This window comes from Aspergillus pseudotamarii (genome assembly GCF_009193445.1).
Source record: "Aspergillus pseudotamarii strain CBS 117625 unplaced genomic scaffold BDV38scaffold_68, whole genome shotgun sequence".
NCBI lineage: Eukaryota > Fungi > Ascomycota > Eurotiomycetes > Eurotiales > Aspergillaceae > Aspergillus > Aspergillus pseudotamarii.
This window is the reverse complement of record NW_022475082.1, coordinates 38,685-54,863: the sequence shown is the minus strand read 5'-3', so window position 1 is coordinate 54,863 and position 16,179 is coordinate 38,685. Positions and strand designations below refer to the sequence as shown.

General features: G+C 47.0%; 3 protein-coding genes across 3 annotated transcripts; all 3 read left to right on the top strand.

Moving 5' to 3' along the window:
- Positions 1-147: 147 nt before the first annotated feature.
- Positions 148-1,507, top strand: BDV38DRAFT_186780 (thioredoxin family protein). The gene is made up of 4 exons (XM_032052183.1): positions 148-445; positions 655-727; positions 820-852; positions 963-1,507. The coding sequence occupies exons 3-4, from the start codon at positions 821-823 to the stop codon at positions 1,261-1,263; spliced, it is 333 nt and encodes a 110-aa protein (XP_031909374.1). The 5' UTR covers positions 148-445; positions 655-727; position 820; the 3' UTR covers positions 1,264-1,507.
- Positions 1,508-5,645: 4,138 nt separating this feature from the next.
- Positions 5,646-9,155, top strand: BDV38DRAFT_296126 (NRPS-like enzyme; the record flags this gene model as incomplete). The annotated part of the gene is made up of 4 exons (XM_032062863.1): positions 5,646-5,945; positions 6,001-6,239; positions 6,295-6,457; positions 6,513-9,155. 4 exons carry the CDS (start codon positions 5,646-5,648, stop codon positions 9,003-9,005), a joined length of 3,195 nt encoding a protein of 1,064 aa, XP_031909373.1. The 3' UTR covers positions 9,006-9,155.
- A 3,044-nt stretch (positions 9,156-12,199) lies between these two features.
- Positions 12,200-15,167, top strand: BDV38DRAFT_296124 (MHYT domain-containing protein; the record flags this gene model as incomplete). Its single annotated transcript, XM_032062862.1, has 4 exons — positions 12,200-12,354; positions 12,413-12,977; positions 13,031-13,216; positions 13,290-15,167. 4 exons carry the CDS (start codon positions 12,200-12,202, stop codon positions 14,730-14,732), a joined length of 2,349 nt encoding a protein of 782 aa, XP_031909372.1. The 3' UTR covers positions 14,733-15,167.
- Between the last annotated feature and the right edge of the window lie 1,012 nt (positions 15,168-16,179).

Genomic DNA, 16,179 nt, shown 5'->3' with positions numbered 1-16,179 from the left:
TGTAGCTAAGCTGTAGCTGGGAACAGGCGACTGAAAGATAAATGTACTAGGTAGGACTGTTCCAAGGAAATTATAGAACCGCACATGGTATACTCCGTACTAATATTGTTCTAGTATTTTCGTATGGTTGCAGTGTTTTCTTCTAGCCCGGAGTACTACTAAATGAATGCCTAAGGCACTAAAATGAATGCCGATCCAGACCATTCCTGATTGATAAGCGACGGGGAGCACGCCATTCCGGGCCGCCGCTTTAAGCATGTTTCCCCTGCAGAAGCGGGAGAACCAGAAGCATCTTCTCACTCATCCGCCCGTTGAATCCTCCCATCCTACTACTCAGTACTGACCAACCAAACCATTTCATTGCCACGCATTTGTAACCAAATATGTATTCTCCTAGCTTGACCAATCAATTTAATAGTCTCCTGCGAGTCTCGCGAGTGACTTGGTAAGCAATTTTATCCATCCATAGAATCTCATCCATGACCCGCGTCCTTTCCATGGTGGCCGAGAGGATTCGGTGCGGACAGGGGGACTGTGATGATTATTCATCCCGTGCAACCTCAGGCCAACCGACAACGTCATTTCGGGATTTAAATTCTCGTTTTGTGCCCCTCTATCAGCCCCTCATCTGGAGCTAATTAATATCTTCTTTAGTTTTAAATCATCCACCGCTCGTCTTTCCTCCCTTTCTCCTGTTAGGATCTCTTCCAGAGCAATCGCATCTACTATCTCCCTTCGCCCGTCCGTCGGCACACACTTCAATCTCACTCGACGAGCTTTTTCCTCTACCCCCATCGTTCGATTCACACCTTCATCCACCATGGCTAGCGGCAACGTTCAGCTGATCACGAGGTAAGGCTCCACTCTCTTGCACGAACACCAAACAACAATTGTTTCCCACACCCCTCTGCCTCTCTTCCTACGTCACCCTCGGTTACTTATGTCACTCACTGTTCGTACAGTAAGGCAGAATTCGACGAGAAGGTCCTCAGCCCCAACGCGGGCCCTGTCGTTGTCGACTGCTTCGCCGAGTGGTGCGGTCCTTGCAAGGCCATTAGCCCTAAGGTCGAGGAATTCAGCGTGACCTACCCTACTGCCAAGTTCTACAAGATCGATGTCGACCAACTCTCCACAGTCGCTGCCGAGCTTGGTGTCCGCGCCATGCCTACTTTCATCTTGTACAAAGATGGCCAGAAGGTGTCTGATGTCGTTGGCGCCAACCCCCCAGGCCTCGAGGCCGGCATCAAGAAGCTGATCGCCTAATCAATGATTGACCTGAGGTTATGTGTGGCATTTGCTTTTTCATGTTAGTCCCTAAGGGAATGTGACTTCATCATTTATATCCATCCCAGATATGGCATAGTATTTGACTGTATCGCCATTGTGGCCGTAATTTTAGCCCATGTGACAACTCATATCACGATCAAGAAGCTGTCAGAGCGATGTAATCCAGGACTTCTAGTTCGGAACAGGGGAATCGGCATGTGTCCCGCTATATAGGACTTCTGATACACAACGGCAGACCAGGGGTCTAGTTCCCATACAACGAAGGCTTAAGATGAAGATAGGACCATAAAAAATAGCCTACTTCAACTCGGACATAATTTCAAACTTCAACAGAGACGATGACCCACATTACCACTAATGAACCCTAGAGGCAGAAAAACAATGAATGGTTGCGGGACGTAGCGGATTAAATAGCACATATGTTCCCTCCAATACTTTTCAACAATCTAGCTAGGTACTCTCAATTAACCAATCCCCAGATAGGACACCAGAGAGGCAGAATATGTAATCTCCCTACTAGTATTACTACTAGTACTGCCAGTGATCATCCCGAAACTCAATTCAACCAATAAATCTTCTACATAGGTAGCATGAGAACGTACTGCATGCATGCTGCATGCATGTTCATGCATACTAGTATGCACGTCTAAATGCCACGCACAGAAACAATCTTAGAACTGATAGCCAGTATTTATTTCCCTACTGGTAATAGTGTTAGGGTCAACACACTGTGTTGAATTTTAGTTTACTCTTACTATAGTAAATAATAGTAAATGCTTGTAAGGAGTGTGTCATTTTCTTCTAGGGCCGTGTCTTCTCTCTCGGTCAGCTTTTGATGGTAGGGTGTCGGTATTACTTTTGTGCTGTTGTTGGATTTAATGAGTAGTCCATTGATAGTGTTGTGTTGATTTGCGCTTTGCGCTTAGTTTGCTAAGTAATTGTACTGGTCCGTCTGGATACATGTCCATGAGCATGTCTTCTGCCTATATCTCCTCTAAAAGAATATATTCAAGGAGTGCTCACTCGCAAATCTTATCATCACCTATCATGAAAAGACCTGCAATGCGCATATATAGCTTTATATATTTAAGTTCAACTCTACAACGGATGTTTGGGCCGACTCCTCGTAGCAGCTAAGACGTCTAGTATGGCTAAAGTCTCACTTCTAGCACTGCCAGCTCCGCCACGAACTCCTTGGCGATCGAATTATTTAGTAGTAGCTCTACCGCGAGAAGCGAGTCAACGCGGTAGGTATGAAGTGGTACGTGGATTTCCATCTCTGCGTCTCGGGGAGCTAGTGACACGAGTGGACTATTCTTGCAACCAATACCCTAGCGACAATCACTCTTCTTTCCTGCGGGGAGGCTGATCTGAGGAATAACTGCTTGAAATACACATGGCTGGACCCTTGTATCCCTGAGTCACCGGATATGTTGTTAAACTCGAGTTGGCTGATAGGGGGCTTTTCAATCAAAATATTTGGCGAGTGGCGACGACCACGACCACCACCACCACCACCGGATATGCCGAATACTACTTGGACATTATTGGGGCTCAACTTTTGTCGGTTATATTCGCAATAATGATTAAGACTACCGAACCGCCTACGAGTGACTGGCGTGAGGGAGCAACTTGTCCAGAAATCTGACAGTTTTAACGAGTACACCATCGGCCACCATAGACCCGGGATTTAAAGATACTGCTTGACAGTGTGCGATCTGATAGCGCAAGACGTTACATCCATATACGAGTACCCCCGCAGTATAGTTGGACTGGTCAGTAAGACCAATGACATTACTGGCAGAAGATAACATGGCAGAATAATCGACGTCTTTAGGAATCTCCGTCGCCAAGTTCCTTGATCCAAGGCTTTGCATTCGACAGTCATGCGCCAGGACTTGTTGCTCATCTCGCTGGATAACGGGTCCCAGTGACCATAGAGCCTTCCACACGACCTTCAACTGGAGACAAATCTGCGGTGTCTTTGCAAAGTCAGCTTTACAGATAAAGGGTTTATAAAGTGCACGGAGAATCATGGACAAGCAACCCCTTCGTAGAAAACTCTTGAATGGACCAAAGTAGAATCAAGTTGCGAGCTTCTCGAGCAGTCATTCGCCACGCGGTGGCCAGACGCAACTTTGAAACCCTCCAGAGATAACATATGTCAGGTTGGATCTCAGTTTGAACGGGATCTTGGTAGCCAACATGGTGGGGATAGAAGCTTCTATGGTATTTCCTTGTCCACAGGAATATTGAATTAACTCTCGGACCAGTCCGTCTTAGCATAGAGGGAGAGCCTTCATGCAAGTAGTCAGTCAGAAGTTGAAATGATGTGAATAGAGCAACAAAAAGGATGATGCGTGGCTTCTTAGAAACCTTGCAGCTAAGGGAACAGGCTTGACTGTTTCGTGGAAAAGCAGCTAGACAGACCTAAAATCAGGAGTTTACTAAGAAGGGTGTCATGATCAGACGCCTAATCTGTCGTTGAGCCAATATCGCTGTTTGAGCAAAGCGCAGATAGGACGGTATGTTCCGGTTCGGTTGTCAATTGATCGGATATCATTATCGTGCCATAGGGGGAAGTCCGGAGCCAGTTTATCCACTCATAGAAGCCCCATGGGAAAGACAGCGTAGTCTCCTACTTCCCACAATGTCATTCAACAACTTGAACTTTTTCTCGCTGTGCCTCCCGTGCTCTGAACAACTTCTCTAGTCAAGTAATATCACTTTCATGCACATTGATTACCTGGAATGAAGAACAAACTTTTCAACCGAAACTGTATGACACTTCCATGTCTCGAGACGTTTTTAATCTCATAAGATTCCTTTTTAGCAGCTAGTGCGTGTACATTGTACGGTGAATAGTGAGGAAAAATGGGAGAAGATTAGCAGGCGTCAACTTTAAGCAAACAGTACATTAGGGTGTAAACTTAGTTGTTTAAGCTCGAATAGTTTATTTCGAACCCCGTCCTGTCAATCATTCATTCATTCCACATTCCTATACCCAGACAGAACCTTTGCGAAAAATACAGGAACTAAGAAAACAGGAAACCAAGAAAAAAGGAAACGGCATCATATCTTCTCGCGTTCAAGTCGATCCGTTAAGGCCCTCATTATTATTGATATAATATTTGGATACGTAGGACATCAGAATCATTGGTGGAACTTCTATGCGCCAGCAATTCTAAGACAATATAAAGTGATTAACACTGTGATGGCAGACATACTCCCAGCTCTATACCGAGACAGAGACACTTGGCCGTGGTTAACTGGACATTTCGTCGATAAAAATAACGGTATCGTATGGTTATAAAGTATAGGTATATTAAGTTGAACTTAGATGGCTTAGATCTCTACACGCCCATGGCCCTGGGATATATAGTAGAGAGGTAAGCTTGAAAACTGATTACAAACCTTTTTCTCTATATAACTACATATGCTATAATAGTGGAAGTACTTGAGATTCTATATTGAGCAGGTTCCTATTTCCAAGCAAGATCCGACTTCTCTTCAAGTCATTTTGGATTTCATACTTAATCCAGGTATAAAGGCATTGCCTTAGTAGACAGGGCAGTCAGTCACTCATCCAGCCTAATTAGCTCTCAGTAGACCAAGTGACTAATGTCATCATGAATTGACCCACTGCGTTGATATTCAGGATAAAAGCGGAACTACCTACACTTAAAAGTTAGGCACATTATGATAAATGGACATCCTGCTCTAAAAGTCGTGATTAGCAGATTGTCACAGCAAGGGGATCCACTGTTGCCACAGAAAATGACTGATAACATACATACAAAAAGAATGATTAAAACGCATACACCCAAAACCAGGTACATATACTAGAATTCGAAAAGATGCTAAAATATTCAAGAGAATGACGGCTCTGCTCGGGAATAGTCATTGATAGCCATGTTGTCAGAGACACCTGTTGGGCTAAGAGTTAACTAGGCTAAGCGTACGGCCCCAACGCTAACTAGTACTAGTATTTAATATAGTAGTAGTCCACTTAAAACCATAAGCACGACGTCTTGTAGTATTTGCTGTATCCACAAAGAACACAAGATTCACTGCTCTCCACCCGTCAGCTGACTGGATCTTTTTATTGGTTATAGACGATGGCCCCTATGCTTGTCCCTCCCGTTGTTTTATTGTACGTATCATTTCTTTTCATATGGATATGCAGTGCATCTTTTCCCCATTGCGTCTAGTCCTGTTCCCGGTTTCCCAACCTGCCTCTAGTACGGTCTCTCTCTTTAAATAATTCTCAAGGGTCGAGAGGTTCTCCGACAGTAAGTTGAGTTCACTTCGTTTCTTAGTTAGGGCGTATTACAACTAGTTCTCTTTTCTTACTTACAATGACTGCTCCAGAAATATCCTCGTTCGATCCTCGGACACAACTCATCCCCAACATCATTGACCATTATGCTCAGGTTAAGCCCGATGCTATCTATGCTGAATACCCTATCTCCCCCATGAGTTACGAAGATGGATATCGCCCAATTACCTTCAGAGCCCTAGCCAATGCCATCAATGGTATCGCTTGGTGGTTAACTGAAAAGCTGGGCCCGGGACATGGGGAGATCCTCGCATACGTAGGGCCCAATGACTTACGATATCCAGCCTTGGTGCTTGGCGCTGTCAAAGCCGGATATTGTGTAAGTGGGATGAGCCCTCTTTCCGTGACAAGTAAATGTTAACCGGGCTATCTAGATGTTCCTCACTTCGCCACGGAACAGCGTCGTCGCTCATAGCAGTCTGTTCAAGCGGCTCAACTGCACCACCCTGATTAGCCCCATGCCGAGACCACCAGCCGTCACAACTATCCTAGAGGCATGCACCCTGAATGTTCTGGATGCTCCTTCTGTGGATGAGCTGGTGAGCAAGGAGTATTCCCATTTTGACTTTTCGAAGACTTATCCGGAAGCCGCCAGAGAGATTCTGGCTGTTGTGTATGGCCTCTTCCGTATGGGATCTGCAAGACACATCTAATGCTGACCCTATTAGTCACACGTCTGGTTCAACTGGTATCCCAAAACCGATTTTCTGGACCCACGATACTGCTTGCAAACATATGGAGGTGGTGGTTCTGGAACCCCCAGTAGGATATGAGAGCCTGGACCACTGGAACCGGGGCAAGAGGATGTATTTAGTTCCTCCTCCCTTTCATGTAAGCCTCTTTGATGCCCTTTAAGCTAGGGAATACAATCTAATGATTTGAAAAGGCAGCCGGCCTGGCCTACCTACACTTCGTCATACCGGCTGTCGGTATCAGTCTGATCTTGCCAACATCCGGCGGTCTTCCCACGGCAGCCGCCCTGGTCGAAGCGAGAAAACGTACCCCTTTCGAGACTGCCTTGATCGTGCCATCGATCGTCCAGGAGCTGGCACAGAGCCCGGATCTCCTGGACTATTGTAGCAAAAATCTAACGCATCTCATCTACTGCGGAGGGGATCTTCCTCAGCAGATCGGTGACACAGTAGCTGCCAAGATAAAGTTGGTGAACCAATATGGTGCGTCTGAGGTTGGGATGGTCCCTTCCATCTACTCCAAATCCAATCGTGATCCCCTTAAGGACTGGCGCTATATCGACTTCCACCCCAGCATGGGAGTCGAACTCCGTAACATCGCCGGGGAGGAGTACGAGATGGTTATAGCCCGAAACCCTGAACGCGAGCGTTACCAGTTTCCTTTTACACTTTTCCCTGATAAACAGGAATATCACACTTCAGACCTGTTCGTGCGACATCCGGACCCCGCTAAGCCTGACCTCTGGCGCTGGTGCGCTCGTGTGGACGACGTGATCGTCTTCCTCAATGGTGAGAAAACCAATCCAGTGTCAATGGAACAGCACATCATCGCATGTAATCCAGATGTGACTGCAGCGCTCGTGGCCGGCTCACAGCGCTTCCAAGCCTCTCTGCTATTAGAAGTGAACGGGAAGAATCTCAGCGTGAGCGAACGCGCTGCGGCGATTGAAAAGATTTGGCCCAGCATTGAACAAGCTAATGCTGTTTGTCCTGCACATGCGCGTGTGGCTAAGACTCATATCCTGTTCACGACACCTGATAAGCCTATGCTTCGCGCCGGTAAGGGAACCATCCAGCGAGCCGGCACGCTGGCGCAGTACGCTCAGGAGTTGGATGCCCTGTACATCGATGCGGACAAGCTGGCACAAGACGATGGTGATCGGTCTGGACCAGGATGCACGGAGGATCCTAAACTTATCTCTGATTATATCCGGCAATCCATCCTTACCATCACTGGGTGGAATGCGAACAAGCTGACAGATACAGAGAATTGGTTCAACCTCGGGCTGGACTCCCTGCAGACAATCACCGCTACTCGTATTTTTAAGCGTGGGCTTGACTCCCCCAACCTCACCCCAAACTTGATCTATCTCCATCCAACAGTGATGGAACTGACGCAAGCGGTACTACACCTTCAGCAGCACCAGGAAGCATCCACAGAAGCTCAGAATGAGGTCCAATTACACGATCGAGACCAGCTACTGCAGGAACTTATCGGACAGCTGGCCACCGGCACCGCTCACACCGAGTCTCCCAAGGCCCATACTGTTTTACTCACTGGCTCGACAGGCAATCTGGGAACCTACATGCTTGACACACTCTTGAGAAATCCAACGGTGGGGCATATACATTGCCTTAATCGGAAGGACAATGCGATCGACGTGCAGCGTAAGAAGAGCGAAGCCTACAATTTAAACTTAGATACATCGCGCGTGAGCTTTTGGTCTGCAGACCTCTCGCAGCCGGATTTTGGACTCCAGTCCGATATTCTTCAGATGCTGCAGTCAACAATCACCCTAGTGATCCACAATGCCTGGGCTGTTAACTTCAATCTCTCTCTGGCGTCATTTAAGCCTAACTTGGTGGGAGTGGTGAACTTGATCAACTTCACCCGCAACGCCACTCAGTCTCCGCATCTTTTCTTTATCTCTTCTATCAGCTCCACCATGGGTCACCGCACTGACACGGGCCTGACTCCCGAGGAGTTGATCACGACTACTACCCCGGCTCCTAACGGTTACGCTAACAGCAAATACCTCGCAGAACATCTTCTCGCCCAGGCCGCCAAACAGAGCTCTTTGCATGCTTCTTTCGCCCGTGTAGGCCAGATCGCGGGCCCCGTGCGGTCTCGTGGCTTGTGGAATAAGACAGAGTGGTTCCCCAGTCTTGTCCTTAGCTCCCTGCACGTTGGTGCTCTCCCCGACACCCTCGGGCCGGCCCTCGGCCGCATTGACTGGGTACCAATTGACCTTTTGGCCGAAGTATTAGTCGACCTAGCTCTAGGCCAGAACAAGACAGCCAACGAATCTGTCAATGTCTTTCATCCGGTGAACCTTCAACCCCTGACTTGGGAAGCAATCCGGCCCTTCGTGGCAGATGCTCTCTTCAAAACGTCCGGGAAACCAGCTGAGATTATTCCCTTCCGAGACTGGGTCCAGCGCATCCGGCAGGACATCGAGACAGCTGGCGCTGGCGGCAAGGCCCTTAGCGAAGAGGAGCTGCAGGCGCTCGTAGCTAAGAATCCTGCCGTCAAGCTGCTTGAATTCTTCGAGGGTATCATGTCCAACCCTACGCGGGATAACGTGCTGGATACGCAGCTCACTGCGCAGCGCAGTGGGAAATTGCAAGCCGTGGAGGCTGTCAAGCCGGAATGGATCCAGAAGTGGGTTAGGGAGTGGGTTCAGTGATCTTCCATCGCGCTGCCTCCAGAATGGGTTATAAGATGTTTTGTCTACCCGGAGCTGAAGTGTTCGGCTTTAATGAACCGAATTCATGGAACATAACATACTAATGCTGTGTACGTAAGTTACTACGAGGTGTACGCACCCTTCTAGATTATCAGTGGGGGCTAGTGAGAACTTCCAATATAGAGCGCTGGGCATTCGCTTCACGTTTACCTCAAAAATCAATGACCTATATATTGTAGTTAAGATACTGTTAAGGATAGTTTAACGGACAACAGTGACTATTCTATACGCCTAGTCACAGTGCTCTTGGTTCAAACACCGGATCTCCTCCGTTTCGGTGTTTATAATATAAGTCTGTATATTTTATGCACGTAATACGATGTTGGAATGCGCTTTTGATAGTACAATGTCGGATATGCTCTTCGTGGGAATAAGTAATGCAGGGTTATTACGTGCAGGGGGTGGGGAAATGCATGGATGCAAATGTAAGGGGACGAGAATGCCGGATGCAACGAGAACGTAAGCCACGAACTACAGACGGGAGTCATCAAAATCAGTGGAAATCATGATATTAAGTTAATTTGCACGCCATCCTCTTCGGTTATATCGGCCAAGTAAATCCTCAAATAATTATAAGCTGAATATCTGCCTTTTCCTTAGCGCTATCTACTTGAAGCGCTCATCCTAGTTAACCTTTAACCCTTATCAAGGAGCCCAATTCTGAACCGCTTCCGGCAATGACTCAATATATACGGCAGTAACTAACAGGCCTACAACTCAGCTATTAATCTCCAAGCTCCTATCTGTATTATCTGGTATAGATTAGGGCGGATGTCACATGATCCACGGGTTTAAAGCGAATGTCACAACAAAGCTCCACTCCACCACCATGCAATATTTGATGCTTTTATATAGGTAGTACCGGTGTAAGCCGAGATCTCCACCATGCAAGGATGTTCTTCCCGGGTTGCGGTTCCACTGTTAGCAATTTTCGGCTTGAATGGATAGATTAAAGGACTTGCACCTCGCGGGTGGTTTCTGAATTAGGACACTTTGTTGGTATTGGGTATTGTTGAAACAATTCATGCCGCGTTGTTGCAAGAACTGGTATGTACAATAGATACAGAACCACTACTCCGGAAGTAGATTGTTGACCGGCTGGCTAACGCCGCAAAAACAAAAGTCGAACTTTGGTTTAAGAGATCTGGGGGGACCGATTGGCTGAAGGTGAGGTTAGGGCAAACTCTGTACTATTGGACAAAATCCTACGCAGTTACGGGGTACAGTACCTACGAGTAGGAAGGTATATCACTTCCAGGTACAGTACATACCTAGGGTCCTAGGCACATGTAAAAATGGTCATTGGAGTCTCTAGTGTATGAATCAACGACAGGGGCCCTTTTCTGAAGCGGTACATCTGATGTGAACACTTCGTATGTGTACCCCACTCAATTGATTAATTTCTCAGTCAATTAATCAAGACGAAAAGTAACAAATGAGGCGTGACAAATGAAAAGAGATTGAAATAATTAACTTGGGTTTTTTCTCGCCCTCGCGTGTGTTTCGGTCAAGCCGGGCCCAGTGCGAATCGGGATAAGCGTCGATCGCATCGGCCATCATCCACGAGTCACGAGCCAGTGCGGTGGACCTCACCAGAAATTTTGCTCTACGACAGTCTCTGTGTCTACATCCATTGGCTCGAGACGCTTATGACTACCCATGTAGTATCCACTGCCCTGGGTTGACTACTAGTACTCTTTCTCTCTTCCGACCCAGACAACATGCCCGATCTTGTTCATGCACAGCGAACCCTTTCCATTAAACTTCGTCTAAAAAGCGCTTTGGCCGACACTACGAGCTTACGAACAAGTCAGACACTTAACGTCGTCGAGACTATGTTTTGCGAGATTATCTCAAGTCTACTATTCCAAACTTGAGTTATGAACAGCCCAATCAGCGAATAAACCTAATCGATTCATATTGTTCTTGACTCGTGGTCTCCACTACATCGGAGTTTTATTGCCCTCTGCGAACCGAGGATGACTACGAATGGACATAGCCATGAAACAGTTACGTATGATGTCGAAAAATCTTGAAGCCCTAGATTTATCAGCTACCGGGTGTGTCGGTGTCTAGGTTGCAGTGGGTGGGTATACACAATCTAAAGATCTCGGGCAATAACACCAGAAAAAAAATCTTTTTGGTGGAGCCTTGTCTCTCAAGCACGCCGAGCGAGTGCTACGCCAGGGGTCGCATCCTAGGTTCAAATCGGAGAAGAGCGAATCCTTTGGGTGCGGCGGCGCAGCTGAACCCATGGTTAGCGTATCTTCCTGGAAGCAATCGGCTCCTTCGGTCCCTACCACTCGGACCCATATCAAGACTACAATTACATAGTCATCCACCTTTGTTTACCCACAAGGAACGATGGGAGATGAAAAAGAAAAAATTATAAAGAAGAAAATAAAAGAAAAGAAAAGAAAGAAAAACAAAAACCCCCACCAAGAAAAGTAGAACAAGAAGCATGTTGTGGCTGATAGGCCATGGCCTTGATTTTATCAGACCGTGGCCAGGCCCTTGCTTTGTAGTTGGGACCTGAATCGTCAGAGTTTATGCCCCATCGTTCGCTTCCAGCCAACTACGATCCGATCCCTCGATCGTTTCAGTGGTATCCAGCGAATTTCCACGTTTTTCGGCTGATTGCTATGGATCTTCCAAGCGTCCATGTCTTTAGCTCGTGGTAGGAGCCCAAGTCCACGGGCCAGGCTTTCTCTTTAGTTACGCTTGTTACATTGACGTATATTTACTAACAGGGATGTAAAGCGGATCCCATACACACCCGAGGCACAAAATACGATGTCCAGCTACGCCCTCGCTTATTCCTCCTTTTATTGTCCCACACTACGTTGTAACTTGGGACTGATGGAGCCGCCCACGAGGGACGGGAAACGGTGGTGGAGTATCTGCTAGAGTTTAATCGTTATAATAGCAAGATCCTTCCCTATGTGTGATCGCATTTGTCAATGTGTCAGCCTTACTTCCAAATTTGCTGTATCCTTTCTTGAATGTAGACTTCCCAGTGACCCCAAACATGCACCTACAGTGAACTCTCTTGAGTGTTTCTCTTTTTATACATCGTGCACGCGATCAATGAAGTCATAAGTGCTTCCAGTGTCCCTATAGTCCTCATTCGCAAAATGTCGAATGCAGACGCCCCTGTCGAGAGGGCGCCCGTCGGGGTGTCATACCTGGCCGGGTTTATCTTCCTTTCCTACGTGGTCAGCATGATGGGATGCACTACTACATTAGAACTTCTCCATCGAAGGACGGCGAGAGCCGGTTTGTACAATTGGTACGGGCATGATTTCTTGTACAGGAGAATGATGTCGGGTTGCTAATCTTCAACATAGGTACCTATTGCTCACCTCTTCGGTAGCAATGGGAGGTGTTGGTATATGGTGTATGCATTTCATTGGGAACCGAGCGATTGTTCTTGGCAACGGGGAACCGGACATCCAGATCCTTTACAGCATGACTTTCACAGGTGTTTCATTCGTCTTGCCAGTGGTTGTTCTCCTCGCCGCTTTCTACGCCATCGGCACAAGTGAAAAAGCTGGGTATATCCGAATTATGGCGGGAGGCGTGCTGACTGGCTCATCGGTCTGCGGTATGCATTATATTGGGCAGCTAGGGATTGCTAACTATCAATGCTCCTACCGAGCTGCCAATGTAGCTGGCTCGGCCGTCATCGCCGTCTTCGCTAGCACTACCGCTTTGAGCATCTTTTTTCGATGGAGAGCTACCTGGACGGATAGCTGGTGGAGACGAGGCATCTGTGGGTGCTTGCTGGCTGCAGCTGTTTCCGGTATGCACTGGACGGCTGCAGTGGGAACGTCGTACCGAAGTCATGATCGGTCTGTCAAAAAGGGTGGCCAGCTCTCACGCACCCAGACTGTGATTATCTGTGCTGTCTTGGTCAGTTTCCTAGGGTTTTCGACCGCATGGTCCTAATAACTGACATTATACAGGCATGCGTTGCTTGTGGTGTGCTGTCCGCATGTGCCATAGTCGCTGGTGGACACCGCAGGAAGCTCAGAGCACAAGCCCAACAGCTAGTCTTGACCTGTGCTTTCTTCGACTCCGAAGGTCGGATCATGGTCACGCCACATGCATTACTTCCAAGCCGGAAGATCGTTGACCGGTACATTGGCAGGGTAAGTTGTTTTTTTCGATGATCCTCGGTGTGGTTTTTTTTTGGCCACCACTAACCAGTAATATTTCCTCTAGACATTTAATGAAGATGATCTTACGCGGACGCACCCGGCTTTCCTCTGGGCTGTTCGAGCGAGTAGAAACTGGAAACTAGTGAGAGACGCGGTGCCCCTCATGAGAGGCCGGATAGAGTCAGACGAAGCCACATTGGCGCATTATATCTCCAAGGGAGTTGTCTCGGATCAAGAGGCTGAATTGCAACCGCACTTCGATGATCTATTCAAACGCCACTTCTGTGTGACTGCCCAGGACCTGGCCGATGAAGTTCGACAGCCGTTACAGGATATGGGAATGCTATATGACCACGTTTTGGCAACCTCTACTCCATCGTCGCGTTTCTCCCGTGCGATGGGATACTCGATGATACGCGCAGGAAAAGGTCAACTCTTGTTCACAGTGCGTCAACTGAAGAAAAACGAAGCTAGCCGTATGGCAGCAGCTGGTTTCCGATTTACAACCATTGAAAACGTTACCTCGATCTTGTCTCGTCGGATTCACGTGCCTGCCTTAAGCTTGGGAACCCATCTCAAGGACATGAGAGACTACGCATCATCGCACCGCATATTCGAACCCGGAGTCCACCTTATCTCGTTTATCATGCGCCCTACGATCCATGACCATTTCGAAGTGTTGACTGCCAAGGGTACCGGCAACCCCTTACCATCATCGACTTTATCAACTAAGCGTCTCCAAATTAAACATCTGGAAATGATAGCACATATGGAAGGGTGGACCATGTCAACTTGCCTAAATTGGTTGAAATCGGAAAATGCGCGAGCCTACAGGGATATCGACGAATTCCGGGAGCAGCTAATCCACGCGATAACGGCTCTTTCTTCTTCTCTTCCGCCGGATGTCAACCTAGCATCTAAATTCTCCGCTCGGCCCCTCATCGCTCCCTGCCGTATCAATAGGATCTCAGATGGACAGAACTGCATCCTCCTGCCATTCTGCGTGGTAGGATCTCTAGATACACAAATCTCAAACCCAGACTACAACTTTACCCCTCTCCGTCTTTTCCGCGTACAGCAGCAGACGAACGATGGCCTCAGCGAGAGTGACGGCTTCGCTAAAGAACTCAGCGAAGACCTTTTATACTCAAAGAATCGCCCAATCTCATCCACTGACTCCGACTTTCCTGACTCCATACGCTCCAAAATTCGCTTCTGGAACCCCCGCAAACTGCCCGATTCAATGCTCAAAACTGACTCGCAAGAGTCTCTCTCCGACAACACTCTCACCCCTGAGATCATGGTCCGTAAAGAAGTCAAAGTGGATGTCGCTAAGTTGGCCGAACCGGCCTTTGAACCCACATTGGGAAGACATGCTTCACAGACGACTGTTGTTGCCGGTGAAATGGCTTTCAACACTTACGTCGACGAACTGTATAACCTCTGTTATTCTCCTGGTGTTCGGCTTCGACCAGATCCCGCATTCAGCCGAAAGTCCATTCGTTGAGACGGAACATAGAGTATCTACACTATTCTTATGAACAATCGCTTCAGAGGTTGAAAAGAGTCGATCCGAAATTCCACTCGCTGGACGCTCCACTCACACCAGAACCGACCCACGACGGTTCTGAGCTAGTTCCCAACAAGGGAACCGAATATCAAAGAGTATTCCCACGGCTTCAAACCGAACATCCGTCTACTGCGCATTATGATCATGATGCTAGACACACCGCTATGTCTGCAAATAATTACGACATCCAACCTCATGCCCATGGGCAGGGCCCATGTCAATACTCAAGATCGTCAGTGTCCTGATGATCGTCCTCTGGTGGGAAGATAAGACCTTCCCCTACAAGTCTTTTCGGCACCCTTCGTTCTTGTGACGATTTATTCTTAAATTCTTCGACGATAGATTACATATACCCTTTTCATGACAAGCAGCAATCTTTCTTTCTTTCTTTTTTTCTCATATTAAGTACAATGTAATGTATATATGAAAATCCTCGCGTTGTCAGTCTTTCCAACATATATCTACTATCCTCCTTCTCTTCTACTTCCACTTTCATTTATTTTCACTTGTTTTTTCACACTCTCAGTCTTGCAAATATATATTGTACAATGTATTCTAGCGAACTGTATATAATAGTCTTAATGTACTAACTACATTGAAACTCGAAGTTCAAGGTCTGTAAAGTCTTCATTTATCGGTATAGTTCCTCAGCTAGCGGCTGGTCTAGCTCTTGTAATCCAAAACACCAATATACCAACAATTATGATTGACTTTCTATGGCATCATCAATATTACACAGTTCCTTGTATCACCGTGTTGTACCGAATGGGTTCCCAGACGTACCCTAAGCACAAGTGTTTCTACGATGTTTCATGAATATAGGAAGCAAGCCAAGGTATTCGATGATGTATTCAAGCAAAAGTTCGTCTACTTTAGCTATCGATTATTCAAAGATCTATGTCAATGAAATTGATGGCATGTTTAATTCACCAACCCCGCCTGACATGGTCCCAGGAAACTCGAATTGTCTAGGAAATCAGAAAGGTGGTAAGATCGAGAAGGAAAAAAAAGTGTAGAAAAGATTCTTCACCGCCCCAAGATGCAACCTGTTCGTAATTTTTATGGCTGTACAGATCTTTCAGTCCTGCATGCATGAAATAAGAAACCCAAATCAGAGAAGACCGCCGGAACTGAGAAAAGGAAGTTCTTTTTTGTTTCACGCGCAAACCCAATGCAAGACCAAGATGAATGCAAAACCCCCAACAACAACGCCTCGTCAAGAAATATCGTATGCTCGAGTGGTGAAATCGTGGCTGACTATCGCAGATAGGTAGTGTGAAATTGTGTGGGTAGATATCGGAGAAAAATGGAAGCAAAACTCGCTCAGTCGTTAATAGGGAAATAGATAGTCGACTCTTTAACCAAAGCGGCAAAAACGCCCAAC